General features: G+C 35.4%; 1 protein-coding gene across 1 annotated transcript; it reads left to right on the forward strand.

Annotated features, from left to right (window-relative positions):
* Positions 1–4,488: 4,488 nt before the first annotated feature.
* LOC108761330 (uncharacterized) lies at positions 4,489–16,122 on the forward strand. The gene is made up of 5 exons (XM_018507785.1): positions 4,489–4,689; positions 8,822–8,924; positions 8,998–9,083; positions 10,401–10,505; positions 12,263–16,122. Exons 1-5 carry the CDS (start codon positions 4,662–4,664, stop codon positions 16,120–16,122), a joined length of 4,182 nt encoding a protein of 1,393 aa, XP_018363287.1. The 5' UTR covers positions 4,489–4,661.
* Positions 16,123–20,396: the final 4,274 nt, after the last annotated feature.

Below are 20,396 nucleotides of genomic sequence, written 5' to 3' on the forward strand. Positions count from 1 at the left end.
TTATGTACATTAATTTTACTTAAATTTGTATAATTGTCATCTTTAGTTTTTACTGCTATGTCTTTTTCTCTAAGTGTACGGGTATAAATTATAATGCGGAAAAATTTATCATTTTAAGTGATTAGCTAAGCGACGTAGTTAGAACTATCATGACATTTTCGTTTCATTGTTAACCTTAAATGTGACACTCTCCATCGATGTCTTATAAATTTAAGTGCCATCTCATAATAATAATAATAGTAATATACGCGATTATACAATTTCTTAGGACCGATGCAGGATCGAAATGCAAAAGAAAAGTTGCGCGTTCGCGATGATATTTTGCTTTCGGTTTACTTACGATTTCTCAACGAAGAAAGTCCCCAGCATGCAACTTCTCTTTCATGCTGCATCCATATATACGCAAGTTACAAACAGGGTCACGCCGATGAAAGTCAATAATACTTGCGCGAGCAAAATACCGGTGTCTTTTTGATTTGCATAAACAAACCGTTATTCTGCGGATGCTACCAAACGTTATTAAATTTCATCTTTGACGATCTCAGGCAATCTATTGCCATCCTTGACGACAGAATTTCTTCCTTTGCCTTTCGCTGCATATCGTTGAATGTGACTACTTGATTATTTTACAGAATAAGAAAATTGCCTTTTTCATGAAGGTATTTTAATGTCTTCTGTTTCCCGAGGCTTTAATATCTCGTCAGCTATTAAACGCGGCTACCTCGTCTAAATTCTTCATCGATTGCAATTCCGTTAATGTCACGACACAATGTCCTGTGTGATCTATATCCCTGTATGGACTTTTCTCGGTTGAACAAAGAACTCGGGAATACTTGAATGCATCTGGCCTTTCTAATATATTTCTTCCTTCTCGCAACAAGCTTGTTTGATTTGCAACGCATGATGATAACAATGAGTCGTTTAAACAATAAGCTTCAACATACTTATACTGTTAAATTCGTAATGTCAAATTATATACAATTTAAGTAATTTTTAATTATTCCTATAAACTACTCCTACTCAATATGTCGTTAAGTATAAGTTAAATAAAACAATAAGGTTAAACAATTTATTTTAAAAAAGTATTAAATTTGACTTAAAATTAGTTATTATTTACTAACTTAATATAAACGTCGTTTACTTTGAAATTAAGCAATTCAACCGCAGAAATTGATTAGATGTGTGGTGTAGATTTTTTTAAACTACATGGTTTGTACGCTTGAAATATATTAAAGTTGACGCTGACAATGAGAAAAAATAGCCTAAATTTAAATAAATATTTATTTGAATACTGCCAACTAAACATTTACTTACAATAAATAAATATTTACTTAATAAAAAAAGAAGTAATTATTAAATCGAATTAATGTTTTTTTATACCAAATAAATATATTTTTATATTTAATAAATATTTATTTGGTACCATTCAAATAAATATTCACTGAAATTTAGGTTATTTTTTCCTCAGTGTAGTAATCCTTGATCTTTTAAAATTTAACAATGTACATTTAACCTTTACAATATGGGAAAGAGCCACTATAGAGATGCTAAAACAGCGCCGTATCTTGATCGAAACAAGAAATACAATGAATTATAATAAATTTTATTCAAAGAAAAGCTATAAGATTTAAAAAATAGACCTCTGCTTTTTAAAAGTTAAATATCAAATATTCGACTACTAAGATTAATTTTAATTCCAAAGTTCCATTCTATCTTTTCAAATACGCCGATTTTATGTTAATAAATGATATTCATAGGAAATAATTGTACTGAAAGCGAGCAAACGTGTTACAAACGTAAGACCATCAAACTTTCCTTCGTGGCCAAAGTTTCCCTGAAAAATCACGAAACTCTTTGAGGAGCGGCAGGTTAGCGCTTTGTAGACGAATGCGTTTCGAATGTTACCGCGAATAACGTGTACCGCGAGAGCAACATGACGCAAGATGAATCTTTTTGCCAATCGTCGTTCGCCATTAGAGCGAACGCAACTCGCGCGAACGGTACCGTTCTGCATGAAAGCGCGGTAACGGCAGCGGCGACGTCGTAAATGGTTGCGTTTGCCGTTGTTGTAAGCCATTCGACGAAGATGAGAAGCAGGGAAAGGGACGAAAGCGAGAGCGCGGGCATCGCAGTCCGCTCGTTCCAGCAGCATCCCACCGTTGTTACGTGAGAATGTAATGCGTACCCACTGACCGGCTTCACGTAACGTTCCGCGGTAGGCACGGATTCACGCTCTATTACGACTCACGCATCTGCACATTTGAGATCGCGAAACGAAATGAGTATCGGTGAAAATTATTAGAACGGTAAAAAAAAATTAAATTAAATTAAATTAAATCAAATTAAATTAAATTAAATTAACCCTTATCGTACCATCTACAATTTGGTGCTTCATTCATCAAGGGTCACTTTAAATCTCTTCATTTTTTCACCTCTTTTCAAAATAATTCAAAAAATCTCTAAAAATTTTCACCAACATACTTTCAACTTTCTAGAATAAATATTGACTCTTTATTTTGGAAAATAATAAAATGTAGTATAATTTATAATTACCGAAAGACTCAAAGAAACTTGCACGAACAGGAATCGCTCGGTCACTAGTTACCCATATTAGTACGGTAAGGGTTAAATGTACAGGGTGTATTTGGCAAAAGTAATGAGTCAATAATATTTATAATTTAAAAACACCAAGAATAATCGCGATTTTTATATATTGTATTATTTCTTAAGTTAAATTTTAAATAATTTCTTTAAACGCGTTATAGTTAGATCTACAAGGTCAAGCATCAACTCTATCATACAAAGTTCTGCGACACTCTATGTACCTCGTATACTATAATATCCAATTCTCTGTAATCTCTGGCACGCGTAATGTCTCGCGCATGTCGACGAAAGTAAGGCTCTAATTTTAACGTAATGGCTTGCGGTCTGCCACGCAACGTCACAAAACGTCCCTCCCTCCTGCCATAAAAAAAATTTAATTAAACAAAAAACCACGCTCCAGGGGGCCACGCGAGTGTTTGCTCTTAATTAAGATACCGATCGCCAACCCGTTATAACACTCACACAAGCGAGAGGTGATCCGCGGCCTCGAAAAATCGCACACACCAGGTGAAAATGGCGTATGACTTACAGCAGCTGTGGTCACTCTCCCGAGAGAAAAGCCGAAGGTGGGAGAGACGAGATCGTCGGTTATGCAAAAGGCGAAAACGGTCACGTGTGTACGCCGCGAACCGAGGCAATGTCATCGAACTTATATAATGTGTCGCCTTACTTCGATTATACGTAGCCTTCTACACGTACCGGATTAATCCCTCACGGATGGAGCGTGTGGTACAACGTCGCTTTCTACGTCTCAAGGACCGAGTGATTTCAATATTCTTTGAAACGAGGATTATCTTCATTTGCATATTACCTGCAATTTTGAGTAATGTACGAGCAATTATTCGCTAAATGCCGGAACACTCGTCTAATACGTGTAAATGCTCGACTAATAGGCTCTCGGTTAGCAGCAACAGATGGTCCTAACTGAAGTTTCTAGATATCCAATAAGCTCAAAGTAACAGTAACATAACATCAATGTTTTCACGCTCAACAATATAATTGTTACGCACAACATGTGTTACATTTATATTGTTAAGTGTGAAATTAACATTGATGTTGTGTTATTGTTAGTTGATGTTTACTAGGTAATCACATTCTTAATCCTAATTGGTACTCCCAGGTCCAATGACATTTGTTTTTTCAATTACTCCAAATAGCTTGTGAAAAATTCGTAATAAACTTTTTTCATAATCTTATATAATTTTAAGTTACATAATCTTATTCCTAAAGAAGATTTTAACCTTCAAGATAAAAGAAATTCAATTACATTAATTTTAAACAAAGATGCATTAGTTCTGTCGGGTACACAGAATTCCCAAAATTTCAGAGTACTATTTAGGATTAATTGGTTTAATATAAATGAAAGTGTATCAAGAGGACCATTCAAGATGGATCTTGGTATCTAACAATATTTTTGTTTGAACTTTTACAATTTTCAATTTGAGCAAACTGCGCATCGATTACTCATCGATCTTGAAATACAGTTTCAGACTAAAACTGGAGTATGTAATATAAATTAAATGGACAAGCAATTTAATATTATTGATTAGTGATTAATAATCACCTTTAAAACATTGTAAATAACTTTTTTTTATTTAATATTCGGTTTAACTAATTACAGATGCTGGATTATCTGGCAACAGGGAAAATCTATAATCCGTATCGACTGAGATGATCAACTAATCTTCTAAACAATCTAAACGGAGAAGCGAGGATGTTGGATTTTCCACGCATACGGAGAGATTCCGGCGAGAGGCGCGACCCGCGCGGAATTCCACCTCACGCGGGGGATGGCCCGGCTCGTAGATACGCGCAGGTGAGAGGACCCCACGAGAAGAAAGGTAAGAGGTCCCACGATCAGGAATCCCTACCGCGCCGGCCGGCGAGGAGACGCGGCGACGGACGGGCCCCGATCGAGAGGAAGAGCCCGACGAGAGCTGAGCCGAGTCGAGGTGATCGCGTCGAGGTACGCAGTGCATCAGCCGTCGCTTTTCACGGTGGACGAGAGTAATCGGAGCCCCCGTCCGCCATAAAACGCCCATGCGACACCGAACAAAATGCCGAAAATTAACCTGCGTATTCTGTGTAAGTGCCAATGTTCGCACGTGTGTCCCGTTGCATGTGCTGGGAACCTGGATTTAAATCATCCTCCCAGCGATCGGCTCTATCATGTGTCGATCATACGAGTGACAGTGTTCAATCTCTCGCTTCTCGTTTATTTTGACCACGTGTTAATTTATCGCCACAAGCAGGTAAGACAACCGGGCTATGTATGTTAATTGACGCACCGGGCTTTCATCGATCAGGATTGAATAATTTTTTAACGACATGCCGATCACAACAGACAGCGACGGTGAAATAATGAAAGCGAGAGCCGGAGATCGTGAGTCAATTATCTCGGTGGGAACTCGATGACTCGACATCGATGATAGGTTGAACTCGTAAAAACTTATGACGATCATAATCGTGTGATGTGAAACTGTGACATAACATTTTTATGCTTTATATGATATTTTTATATATATATACATATTCACAAAATAAATGTTAATTTTTATAGAAAAAAAAAAATCATTTTATAATAAAAAATTCTAATACTTAATACTGATGTAATTCATTAAATATTTTACCAGTAACGTTACATTTTAATTCTTAAACACATAGTTATTATCGAACATGTTAATTAATCACAATTGTGAATTAAGAATTAACGAGTATCTAGAAACTTTTGTATAAAAAATTGTTTTAAGGTAAAACCTTCTTATTATTCAAATGAACCATCGAGAGATCAAAGATTTTAGTGTTTACATTATTTCAGTCTGAAGCTGTTAATTTAAAATTAAAATATTTATATACAAAGTATTACACAATAAGAAAATATTGTTAGTTGCTGCAATTAGATTCTATCGGATAAATAAATTACCAGAGGCTAATCGTGAGAGAAAACTAAAGTCATAAAGTATTCTCATAATACTGCTCATGAAGAATTTAATTTATGAAGATCTTTACTCTTCTCTTCCTCTCTATCTATTACACTCGCGGATATTATGCAACGTAAGATAGCCTCTTCTCAGCCATTTTTGCATCGGTAGCAAACTTAATCAATCATTGACGAGAACTGGTCGACCACGATCTAGTTATAATTAAGAAAATACCATTTATCCACATTTCGCCGTGACGATCCATTCATACAAACTCGAGATGACGTTCACGCAATATGCTAGAAGAACATCGAGTAGTCGCTCATAAATTAAATCTCTCTATGACACCGAAGTATTACGCACATCGAAATTACTACGTTTTTTGCAACGATTTCGACAATTCGACGCATTCACGTGTGCGTTTATAAATGCACCGTGTAAATTGCAGCAATTGCCGTGAAGAATTTTATTGCTCACGTGCGAATCACGTCGGCGCTTTGATTAAAATGTTGGACGTGTATGTAGCTCGTGACGGTGCTAATAATATAACATGGATGCGCTGAATTACCTAGATTTGTTTGATGAAGCATGTCCATCTCAAATTTATGAAAATTTCCTGATTCGAATACTTTTGTTAAAAAATACAGAATTATAGATTACGAAATATAGAATTTCTAAGACATTAATATAATTAAATTTAATTTATCTCTCTTAACGTAATTAACTGTATATTCTTGCTTTTGTTAATATTTTTATAAATTCAAGAATAATAATTTTATTTGTATGTCGCAACTTTACGCGTGTGTGTATATACATTTGTAATAATAAGTCCCAAAATTGTCCACCATATAATTGTTATAATTTTACATGTAATTCCTTTACAGTATATTTAATCGTTTAAATTGTTTTTACATTTAACTTTGCTGTATATTATAGCAACTTTTAATATGCACTAAGAATAATGCAAGTGAATTCGATATAAATTTAAGGTATCTTATTCGCGAGTGCTTGACGCAAGAAGTCGTCAGCAGCAGTTAAATTTATTCGGGGAACTATTTGAAGTGGTACCGTGAAATCCGATTTATCTCGAGTCTCTCAGCGATGCGAATATTAAAAAAGCGTTGTTTGCGGGGACACTTTCGCCACCGGAAATTGACGCCACTAATTACTCGTCTCGTTCTGCCGTTATTGCAAGTTACTCGACATTTTCTCTCGGAGGTCGCGTCGTTCTGTGTACATATCTTTTTGAATCATCTGATCATTAATTTCACGACAAGTGAGGCAGAAAATAAATTCACGGGCGATTTCTCGCAGATCAAGCGATTTGTAACACCGAATAAGCTCGCTCTATCACGACCACCGGTCCTTGTCGTGCCAATTCCTCGTGGCCTTTGCGTCCTTTTAATGCCATTGAAAATGGCAGCCACAATGAGGGAGCACGTGCGTTTAAGAACATCATTTTATAAAGTGGATATTGTCGGCCTGTCGATCTTTCGAAAGATTTCACATGTTGCTGACTATGGATAATGACAACGAAATTACGGAGGACATCAAGCTTCGACAGCTTTATATGGCAGACATGTAATAGTACATTATCAAACTAAGCATCGCAATCAACGTTTTGACTTCGACTCTTCTAAATCGCAAGTTGTTAGTAAAGAAAATCCAATCCTATGCGAGTTAATAGCAATTAAAGTTTTCATCCATTCGGTTCTTACAGTAAAGAGAATTGTTGAGAAGACAAAGTTGCACATTGTAACCAGAGAAACGTGATTTCATTGGCGTCATCTAAATGATCAGCAAGAGCCCTCGAATCATATTATCGTGCTATATTGCGTAATATTAAATTATGTTGTATAATTATATAACGGTATATAACGTTATATAATGCGATGACAATTATCTCTCGCTTTTCGAAATGCCACAGAAAGCATCTGACTCAAGTTACTGATTCAAGGGAACGATTTTGCTTATTCGCAAGAAACGTCGTGACAATACTACAAGGATGCGGCATCGATCATTTAAGCGCAAATATGAATAATGAGATAGGATCGAACTCTTTCGCCGCAATAAATCAAGCGAAGAGGCCACGTAAGACTCGTGTAATCCTCATGGAAGATTCGAGTTTCTTAGGCTCAACTGCCGAGTCGTGACATCGATGATCATTCACGGTCAATCGTGAATTAAGAGATACCATACCTTGCTTAATACGATCATAGAGCGCGAGTTCAATTTTAACGTGGCCTCAAAAGTACAAGATCGTGAAGATGTTCCATCCCGAGCGACCTTTCACGCCACGCCGCATTACGAAATCAAAATCGAGCGATATTTAGTGATCGGCTCTATTACGGCTACGACGCTTCGCAAGAATGAAACAAGGAGTTGGCTTATAACTCATTATCTGAATAAAAACAAAGTTAAACAACGAGATTTTCCTTTGCTAATAAGAAACTTGACTGGATTCCATTGAAACATTCTTTTAGAATTATAATATATTATAGTTTTCACGGAAAGAATAGTTTTGTTGAAGTATCTAAAAATTTAGCTAGATATAGGTCTAAAAATATGTTTTTAAAATCAAAATAATTACATAACATTTTAAACGTTGATGAGAATGCTGTAAAAAGTTTTAACATTCTATTAAATAGTTTATATATATATACATATATATAAGTTTTATAGTTATTTTTATAGTTATATTTTAGAAACTCTCTTTTAAAAGTAAACTGTTCTTTCCAAGTGTAAATATATACCATTAGAAAATTGGTGTTAAATTTAACACAAATTTTCCAACAATGTACACATATATTTGTAACACGATAAATATATTTGCTGGATGGTAGTATTGTTTAAATTAGTACTATCCAAGATTTCTATCTCCACTGAAAAAGAGGAAGGCAATAAACATGAATGCTGATATATGACAAGGCAATACTCAGAATTACAAATTCTGGACAGCACTGATAAATTACAGTCTACAATAAATGAAAACCAGTCTGGTGTTAGAGAATTTTAAATTTTAAATTGTAATATATATTTTAAACGAATCACAAAGTTCTTTCAATGGCTACTGCACAATCTGTAATTCTATATAAGGAAAAGTACTTTTCCTTATTATAATTTGAAATATATGACTTTCTATAAAAACATCTAGTGCCGTGGCTGTATGCTTCTTATTGTTTATATTTTGTATTTTTAAGCCACTTCTAAAAGTTTAAATCTATAATATTCGTTCCAGCGCAATTTTCGCTATTTTTGCAAGCGATTTATACATAGATTCTCTCTTTCGTGTACAGGTCTCGTGACGACGGTTTTGTGCATCGTTCAGCGAAGTCTTGAACATGGAGTTCCGAGGAGGAGCTTCCTGTCACGCAGAGCGATCGACGGAACTAGAGGAAGGTGCGTTCTTATTAAGCAGCTTCTTTCGCGTAAATTCGATTATGCTACTTAATTCAATCATTCGCCTTTGCAGAAAGTACTTCGATCCGAACGAGGACGGTGCATTCGATAGCTATGGATCCGCGGGCGGTCAGTATGAGCCATTCGATCATGTAACGGGTGAGTTAAGTAATTAATGTTCTAAACTTTAGTAATTTAAAGAATTTAAAATCTTTAACCTTTGAAGAAACCAATTTTTTAAGCTTTAGATATATTTCTTTCTTGTTCTTGTATTTCTCATAATCTCGTAACTTCTGAAGGCGCAATTTCTATTTGCATTTTCATTATTAAATGCCTTTCTTTTGTGTCTGCCTTTTAATAAACGGTTTCATACTAAGGTTTCGACTAAGGTGGGTACTGGCTTACTCATTTTTGCATTACGTAATTATATTTTCCTTACATAATTATTAAAAAGTCTCTTGAGAGAGAGAGAGAGAGAGAGAGAGAGAGAGAGAGAGAGAGAGAGAGAAATTCCATTCACGACTTGCAAATTCTTGTGGCGCAGAACAATTAATATCTTTCATAAAACCTACGCATAGCGACGAATGGGACAATAAGTGATGCGGCGATTACAAGAAGTTAATTATAGACGTCGCAATTGACAATTTTATGGAAATCGTAACTCAAAACTTTAGTTAATTTTTTTGCTACTGTAAAATTATTCATGTTATTCAGAAGAATACTGGAAGTGTCTCGTAAATACAGGTAAATACTGCTGCCATAAATATGAATGAATAAATGCGCGTGAATAACTATTAATTCATGTCGTTCCCGGTGAAGCGAATAAAACATCACTCATGTGAAAGGTACCGCGATGTTACAGAAAAAAAATTGCGTTGTGGATAGGTCATGAAAAATCTCATTGATTATATGGATGCCAGCAAATTACGAGACGTTATCTGTCTGAGCACGAACGATAACTGCAAAACTTAAATATCACAGACACAGCGCGATCATCGTGGCCTATTTTCCGCAACCTTGATCAGCGATCGACGATGAGACTAGATACACGTTTAACGACACTTTTTACTTTATTTCTTCCTCTTATAATTAAGCGACAATATTACCTTCCACATAAACGTTATATTAGCGATCTTACTGTATTATTTAATTTTAAAGGTATTTATAAACTCCTCCTATTTCTCGCAAATATTTTTCTTTGTGGACTTTATGTACAATTTCTTCATAAATTCATACACTCTAAAAAATATAAATGTTGTATACATCTCTCCAACCATATTTGTTGAGTTATTATTGATTTATTAACAAAAAATTAAAAAAAAATCGTATAAATTATGCAGCTCCGTTAACGATTATATATTGGGAAAACTATTATTTCTAGAGAGCTCATCAATTTGAAAATAATTCCTAAATGGCATGCTTGATTTGCCGTAGGGTAATGAATCTGCTACGTCTCACTCTTTCTTTTTCTTTCAGATCTATCTGACATCAGAAAAAATGTGCCGGGTGAGCCGGGGATCGATTATCCCGCCTACATGACATTACCTCAGACAGGATTCACGTGTGAAGGACGTTCACGTGGTAAATATACATGAATAAATTATGTAGTCGGCTGGTCATATACCATTTCACTTATTATTATGCGTTATGACATATTGATAGCTTTGTTAAATGCATGAACGTTTCTATTCTGCGTGCATGAAATCATCGTCCCTCTCTTTATTTTATGCAAAATTTTAAACTCGCATTATGCAATATATATATGCTCAATATATATTCTTAAATTTAGAATAAATTCCAGTAAAAATTTTGTATTTTATCTTTTACCTCATTCATATTTATACTGAAAACTTTCAATTGTATTGTATTCTACATACACAATATCCTTTAGTTTGATAAAATTGTATCACTGAATCAAGAATTAAGTTTTTAATTAAGAAAATGAAATAATTTCATGTATGAAAGCAAAACCGTAATTTGCAAATTTTATTGCAACTTATATAGGTAAGCCATATTAAACAGATATATGTATGCTTTCATATATCATAACGTAACTGAGTAATTGAAATCCTATAAAATCACTAATGTAATTTTATTTTGTCTGGCAGTTGTCTAGTTTAAAGTAAGATTTCTAAAATAAAAAATCACTTTCTACTTCCTTTCTATTAAATGATTTCTTGTTAAATTGAATAGATGCACCAAAGAACTATCATTCGATTATAAGTAAGAGCACGCGTTGTACATATATTTTTATTTAATTTTCCGTGATATTGCGTTGTCTCAGCTACGTTTCTTGACCACAGACATTAGATAATCCACCGAGAGAAAGATGAAGTGCACAAAAAATACACCGCACGTTGGAGAGACGACGTACAGTTGTTACATAAATAAAATATACATAATTATATCATACATAACGAATTTCTAATCCTCGTGAATATTTATTTATAAAGTCGCTCGATCATAATCCAATTACCACCCAGTTGACACAAACTAAAAGTGACATAACATTTAATATTATAATTTCGCACTCAACAATATAATGTAATATACATAACACATGTTGCATAACACAATTACATCGTTGAGTGCGAAATTATAACATGTATGTTTTGTTACTTTTAATTAACTTTGTCGAATACATATGCTCACTATTTATTTCTGAATTATTTTAATATTAAAAAGAGATATTGAATATTTATTTCATTTACACAGAAAAAAAGACTATTCTTAAATCAACCATAATATATTCATATATAAGCAAAAGTATTATAATCTTTATTCAAAGATATCAATCTTGATTTGATTTAATTTGTATTGATATAAGATTTTTAATTGATCTTGAATTAAGTGCAAAGCAATACTTGCATCAAAACAAATTTAATCAAACCAAGATTGATATCTTTGAAGCAAGATTATAATATTTTTGCTTATATATGAATATATTATGGTTGATTTAAGAATAGTCTTTTTTCTGTGTACGTTTTATGTGCGCGTACAAAGAAATTTAATTTTGCTTCTAAATTGTTTTAAGTAAATTTTATAATTACATTTTATAGTTATCCTGCAAAAATAATTTTCTCTAGTATATATTTTCTATTAAAAATACGAGTTTTATATAAAATGTTACAGGATTAATATTGATACAAATTTCACCGCGAGACTTATAATCTTTCATTTTGGCATTTTTGAGAAATCATAATATTATGATTATTTTACATAATATAATTTAAAAAAAAATAGAATATTATATTATTCTCAGATAAATTATAAGAAATGTACATAAAAATCGTAATTCGAAAATTCGCTTGTACGATTATTCGATGATTATTCAACAGGTTACTACGCCGACGAAGCGGCCGGCTGCCAAGTCTTCCACGTGTGCCATGACGTATTGGTGTCCTCCTTTCTATGCCCGATCGGCTCAACTTTTAGTCAAAAGTTGCTGACCTGCGATTGGTGGACCAAGGTCGACTGCTCTTCCACCAAGCGATACCTCGAAGTGAATCGCAATAGCTATCAGATCGACGACGACGAGATGATTCGCAACGCTTACGCGATGATCAGTCTTCAAGCCTCTGCGGAGGATGTCACCAAGGACGGTCTGGTGGATCCTGACAGCGGCGCCAGGATCATCGACTATTCCACGCTCGGTGGTAGGCCCGTGATGGGCTATACGCCCGGATTCCGTAGAATCACGGATTATGTGCCCGTTGAGGCGACTGGAAACGACCTGCCGAGCGGTTTCGAGGATTATCCTCAACAAGACGCGCAGCAGATTTTCAACTATGATCTTCATTATCAGCAGAAGAAAGTGAATGTTCCGTATCAAGGCAAGCTCCTCGAAAACAAGGGGCAATCGCCTTATCACGCGTCCGCGATCATTCAGCACGATTATCAAGATAGATCTGGTGGTAACAAATTTCAGGACGACTATCATGGACCCGACGGATTTACCAATCAGTTACAGACGTCGTACGCGCCTACTGTTCCCACTGTTACCACTACCACCAGAAGATTCTATTCGCCTACGGTCCCAACGACCTATCGACCTTCCACATTGGCCTATAGCAAGCTGGATCTGATGGTGGATAGCTCCGATCACCTTTATGCGCAGAGCAAAAGCCTGGTGACCCCTCCTACGATTACTCATCGGAATGACGACATAAGGAAGATTGATTTGAGAGAGAGTGAAACGGGACACGATCTGAAGAAATCGGAGAATGCTTCGTCATCGATAATCGACGATCGAAAAGGCGACAATGTTCATTTCAAGAATGATGAAGTCCGTCTCGAGGAGATGTCGGAGACGAATTTCAGGATTAACGTAACTGATGCCATTGACGAAGATGAAGTATTTAGACAGCAGAATGACAAGCCGATAATTCAGTATGATAGCGAGGAGAGCTTAGAAGATAGTTTGGATGCAAAAGATAGTATAGGAATCGCTCGAGCGCTGAATAATCCACTTCGCAGAATTATACAAAATCAAAATCCTATATACCAGGTGACAAAAGACGAACGGAAAGATTCGACCACTCCTATTCCATTGCATACAGTTTTAAATCATTCCTCGGGATCTTATGAGAAAGTGGATGATGTGAATTTATCAGACAACCTGAAAAAGTCGGATGTCTTCAACGAAACGAGCGACGATGGATCGACAGAAGATTACGAGGATATCTCAAGCTTGACGACGAGGAGTTTTGTTCACGGGACGATTCCACTGTTGAAAAATTGGAAACAGAAAGACGTTGACGCTGTGCAAGTGACGACCACATCGATGACTGCGACATCTGTAATAAATACGACTGAGAGAAGCATCGATGAGATTCATGGCGGAATTATTCACTCTTCATCTAACGATAATCGCACAGCTGAGGACCAGAACTTGATTAGATCAGATTCCAGTTTCAACCACGAGTCCATTCCCAGAATAAATCTTAGCCTCGAGGTTCCTGAACCAGCGCAATTTTTGAAGCCTCCACTGGAACAAAGGAGTTTTCTTATCAACGTCCCTGAAGAAACACGCTACACGACGATCGATGAGAATTTTAAGACTTCCTGGAGCCCTGAGACGACGATCACAGAAACTCCACGATTTTCCAGCACATTTGTTGGAAACAACGAGGATCAATCGCCAATATACGACGAGGAGCTGATTGATTATACAGATGAAAGCTTTTTAGAGACGCCTAGTTCAGGGATTCATTCGACTGCTCAAGTGATCGCTGAAATATCTACGGCTATTCCATGGCTCGTTTCTACATGGCATGATCGGTCGATTGTTGATGTTCCTGTGACTGATATAGTTCCGCCGATTATCGACTACAGTGATGAATTCGGTGGCTTTGCCCCGCCAAATGAAAATTATACAGAACAATTGGATTACACAGAACCCGTAGACTCACAAAGAACGCAGAGTTCTCTGACAACAAAGAACTCAAAGAAGAACGACAGTGAAGCGAACATCTTGGCCCAGTACAACACGGGATTTCAGTTCACCGTTAGAGACGCTACCAAGACTCAAAAGGAAGTGAATGAAAATTTCAGATGCTCTTCAATCTCTGACAAGCAAGGAGGCCGCTGCGAAACGAGTTCTAGCACTCCTAAAATTGCAGTTTCTACGCCAAGTGTAAACGAAAGAATAGTTTCGATTGGTACAAAAGCGACTACGAAGATTTCGGATCAATTAATTTTTTCGGATAATTCGAAGAATCTAAAATTGCCTGAAAGTACGAAGAGTTTAAAATTGTCCGAAGAATCAGTAACATCTGTTCACGACAAATCTTCGACATTTACCACGAAATCGATTAATAGTGATATTAATATAGATAGTACAACTTTGAAGACGGTTACGCCGAGAGCCATATTAGAAATTAAAAATCCTGAAAAGAAGATAGAAAAGACGGTGGAAACGACAGTGAGTAATCTGTCATCCTCGATCCGTCCAGGATCCTTTAAGCAAATCGAGGAGATGATTGATAAACAGGATTCTCCATATGAAGTATCATACACAGTAAAAAAAGACGACGATCTAGAGACGACTGCTGACGATTTTATTAGTCGACTGATTGCTCAGCATCAGCGATCGGATTCCCTTTTGAAGGATGAATTGAATGATTTCGAAATTGTCAAATCTGTCGAGCCATCAGAAACGGAAATTAGTAGCATTTTGCAGACGTCGAAATTTCCTGATACTAGTCATGCCTCTCCAAATAACGCGAGCAATGATAGTTTTTACGTTGCTGAAAACGATACAGCCAGTGAATTTGAACAATCGGATTCGAATATGAGTATGGTGAGTCTTCTCCAATTGATGGCGGAGTTGTTAAAATTAGATCGACTGCCGCGGCCATTTTCGACGAAAGATTTAAGTAGTATAAAGAATTCATTTAATCTGGACCTTGATGAATCATCGTACGACACAACCAGTCCACCATTGGATTATCCGCAAATCGGAACGACGTACAAGAACACGAGTTCTAAAGCATCAACGTTGAAAACATCCGCTGAATCGAAATCACCACAGAATTTACGTTTTAATAAACCATCCTTAGCCACAGGGAGCCCATTGGATTATTTACGAGCCAGAACGCCGTTCGAAAATACAGATTCTAAGACATCTTTCTTGGATGAAACTTCGGAAACACCTATTAACGTTGATTTAAAGCCGCCGAATGTTTTTTCGAAAATCAGTTTTAACAATGTCACGGAACAGAAGACAGGTCAATCGAAACCAGAAAACAAGATCGCTCGACCACTTCAAAAGGAGGAAATCTTAGAACAATTGACGGAAAACTTCGGAAAGCCTATTTATCACGGTGATTTGATCCATAGACCACTCGTCTTCGATCTGCCGCAAGTGCAGAGAAGTTTGAATTTCGAAACCGGTTTGCCGATAGAAGAGAGCGAGTATGCAACTAACGAAACGAAAAAGGAAAGTCCAGTGTCTACTACAAGAGCGACGACAACAACGACCACGACAACTACAACGACGGAATCCGTAAAAACCACCATCGAAACTGAGTTTGTTCCTTCTCTGGGATTCTCTTTAGATACCAATGAAGGTCGCGAGGAGTACGTTCAAGCAGTACTCGGAGGATTGATCGACGAGCACACTGGTGAAAGTGACGGAAACGAATCCAGAATTGTGCAAAACAAAGCTTTAAAAAATGAAACTTTGGAATCCGAGTAGTATGAAAATTCATAAGATGTTTAAGAGATCTCTGAAGAATACAAAAAATATTAAGAACTTTTAGAGATCTCTGAAATATCTTTGATGATTAATTTCTTCAATGTCGATCAACTATAATTGGTCCTTGATTTTCTTTGAGAATTACGATTAATGTTCATTTCTATCTTATAGATAAACTTTAATTTTGCTTTAATTTACTCTTTGATCGGTATTCGTAGTTCGTTCTTATTTCAAGATCATCAAGTAATATTTTAAGATGCTAAAACTTGACTCTGTGATTGACTTATGATATATCTTAAAAAAAAAGACGATTTTAAATATAAGAATCAACTATGAATACCTTTATCTTCTTCTAATTCTTATAATTAGAATTAGAAAAAAATAAACGGTATGTCAGTCATTGAAGTTTATATTATTTAAAAATAAATAACAATGATTTTTTTTAAATATTAATTGATATATGAAACCTATATGTATATAATTTTATATTACAAAAAGATTAAAAATTTATAGAAAAAATTACTTTTACATATTTAAATATCGAATAAAAATATAAATATTATGTTGCTTTTCAAATAGTGAGATGTACATTCAAAATCGTTATATTAATCAAGATTAAAGTTAATACGATAAAAAATGGTGTACTTGTGCATGTTTGGCCCATTATTTCTCCCACGCCAAAATGTAACATGAATTTCCCAATGTGACCGTAGATTGTGGAGAAGATGGTTGCAAGAAAACAACTATAGCATTGATAAAAATTTTATAACTTCTAATGCCTACACAAGTATAGAATTAAATGCACATGGTTTATGATTATTGATTGAAAAATTACGAGAAAGAAAAACTGATCAGTTTATACCTTGGTTATAATACCAAGTATCAAAATAAAGCTAGATTATCTAATGATAGATTATATCGAGTTCGTGGTATGAACATGAATGTTGAGAATGTTATGAACGAAACATTAAGTGAAGAGTTAAAGATTGAATGCGAAAAATATTGTTCTATTTATTATGATACAGGATGGTATATAGGAAAGGTGTTACATGTAAAACAAACTATGTGCAAAATTAAATTTTTGTGTACTAATTTAAGATGAATTCAAATGGCCAAAAAAAGATGATATTCAAGAAGTTGATAAAAGATTTGTAATACATGGACCGATAATTTTAAATGGTACAAATCCATTCACAATTAATAAAAAAGTACGTGCAGAAATTAAAAAAAAATTTAAAAGTTCAAAAATAATTAATTATTATTTTATATTATTATTCATTATGTTTCTATAAAGAATTTATATTTTTATTTTAATATAATCCCATAACTTTAGAGTAAACTTGGGTATACCATATTATGGCCATACGGATAAGATGGCCATATAGGTTGTAATTTCTCTAATAATTTTTATAAATAGAGCATTTTTGTAGTTATTCTGAAGCTTATGGTAATCATATCCGTATGGCCACCTTTTTTATATTAATATAATTCCATATATACTGGCAATACTGGCAATACTGTGACAATACTAATAATAAAATAAAAATATTAGGAATAAGCAGTATTGCTGGCAATACGAAAACAATACTAACATTACAATAGCAATGCTAGCAATAAAATATTGTATTGCCATAATTAGCACTCACTGTACATTTTTTAAGTAGTGGTTGATCCCTCGCCGAGCGCATACCGAAGTGATGACGTAATCGACCACGGCGCCGCGCGACCCGCTCCCCCTCGCTTTTCGTCGCGCGACCCGCTCCCCCTTGCTTTTCGTCGCGCGATCCGTCCCCTCGTTGCTCCGCGGGCGCCGTTCAGATACCCAATTATTGCGTATGAAAAATATTCACGGCTTCTTCAATTATTCGTATTTTACACGATTTTGACAAACGGGTATCGCCGTACATTTCGCGTTTTGATTTGTGGCATCTCTAGCACAATCTTCTTTTAAACGTAATTAGTAATTATTGGCGTGGGATATTTTTGATGTTCCAACATTATGTCTCAATTTTCATTATTCTTTTTAATGATTCATACTTAAATAAAGATTGATAAAATATTCTGTATATGTTCTTTATATAAAGATACATGCAAGGAAATGTGTATCTTTAAGGAACATATATAGAATATTCTATCAACCTTTATTTAAATATGAAGCATTAAAAGGAATAATAAAAATTGAGACATAATGTTGGAATATCAAAAATACCCCACGCGAATAATTATTAATTACGTTTAAAAGAACCACTTCAACTGCCACACGCATTGTTTTACGCACGATCAATTCCGCGTCGTCCCGAACAAGCATCGCAGACACTTGTCGCACTCGCGCGTTTGAATTGACGAAATTGACGACGAAAGACGCTATACGTTTGCGCGAGCAGCCGTTCTACGAGTCTCGTGAACCCCGTAAAACAGCGTCACAACGCGCACAATTTTCGACGGACTGTATGACCTACCGACTAAAATACGATCTCGAATGGTAAGACGACACATAATGAGTAAAAAATGAAATGCGTACTTGACAAATCCGATCCAATTACTCAGTCTTGCCTTTGTGTCCGAACGGTGAAGACGGAAAGTTCATTCGCGGCCGTTACTGGACACTTTGAAGATCCATTGGCTAGGCACCCTCCGCTTTCGTTTTCTCCCTTTACTGCACCTGAAGCACATTACACATACACATGAGACTCGATATACGCGCTAAAATATATATTCATATAATTTCGACGAGCCATGTCGAAAAGAAACGCAAGATTCTCACCTCATTTAGCCTCCGATATTCCGCGAACGCGGCTAACTTCGCGATTCCACTGTGCTCGATCGCAACGAAAAGCACGAAAGAGGCGATCGAGAACATTCGTCGACAAGGTCGCAAGTAAATCCGACTTCCGCACGCATTATCTCACGCACAAATAATCCCCCGTCGCTGTCGGAAACGAATATTGCACGTACTTGTCGCGAACGGTTTGAACCGGTGAGAATTCAACTACGAAGGCGGAAAGACGGTATATCAATTATCACGGCGTGGCGATCGTCTACTGCGCAAGCGGCCGTGCTCCGAGCCGTGCGGTCCCCGTAGCGTGATGCGCATGACGTAGGCCTACGTCACAGTGGCGTCGCTATATAAATGATGGAACCAATCAGAGAAAAGAAAACTCTCCGCTTCTCTCTCTCTCTCTCTCTCTCTCTCTCTCTCTCTCTCTCTCGATTCTCTTTGGGCGGGGTTGAAGTAAACGGCCGAACATGATCAATGTACAGAATTTCTAATTCTAAATTCAAAATGTTAATAAAAATGATATCTTTAATTTATTTTTTACATTATACTTTGTCACTTTTATCACACTTCCCAGTGAGAAATGACAATGGAATCGATGTCGAATCCACGTCGATTCGTCGTCGATTCGATGTCGACTCGATTGTCATTTCTCACCGAGATACATCCGCTTTTATCTTATATATCTGCACAATACCATTTTTCTTGCAAGATCGAGCACCTACTGCTAGACACAATTATTGTTATGTTTACCATTTTGAGCCTATATTTCATATATTTCATATATGAAAAACTTTTTAAGCGTATTGATTGACTTCAGAACAAAGAGATCTCATTCTTCTTCTCTTTCTTATTGTCATTTTCATAATGCAGATTATATACACCCATGAGGAAAGTGTAGGAAATTATAGAAAATTTTACCGAACATTTTATTATATTCAACATAATATAAATTACGTTGACCAATATAGAATGTGTACATTAAAAGAAACTGTTTAAATAACATTTTGTATTTATTATCTAAGTATTTATTGTGTATGTTGCTGTCGATGATATTAGTCTGTTTTGACTTTTCAAAAGAGAAAGGTAGCAGCTATCAGAAACGTTTTACCACAATCTATATTTTATTTTGTTACAATTGTTAAACATATCAATTGGCAGTCAGAATTATATCTTTATAGTACGATTTTATTACACAGGGTAAGTTTCTAAAAATATAATATTTTATTTGTAGCATGCACGTTCGATTATTTTTTAAATAATGGAAATAATGGAGAAAATGTTATTTGATTTTTGACTAAACATTACCTGTTTAAGAATATGTACGTAAAGATTGAATTAAACGATAGCTTCAAATTATGTTCTTCAAACATTTTCAAAAGTTTTATTTCTTTAATGCAGTAAAATATATTTATTTTAATACTGTTTTGTAAGGTACTTTATAAAAATAATATGCTACAAAGTGTAACTTTAGCTGTTTGTAAAATATTCATATGTA

Source organism: Trachymyrmex cornetzi, unplaced genomic scaffold (assembly GCF_001594075.2).
Source record: "Trachymyrmex cornetzi isolate Tcor2-1 unplaced genomic scaffold, Tcor1.1 scaffold248, whole genome shotgun sequence".
NCBI lineage: Eukaryota > Metazoa > Arthropoda > Insecta > Hymenoptera > Formicidae > Trachymyrmex > Trachymyrmex cornetzi.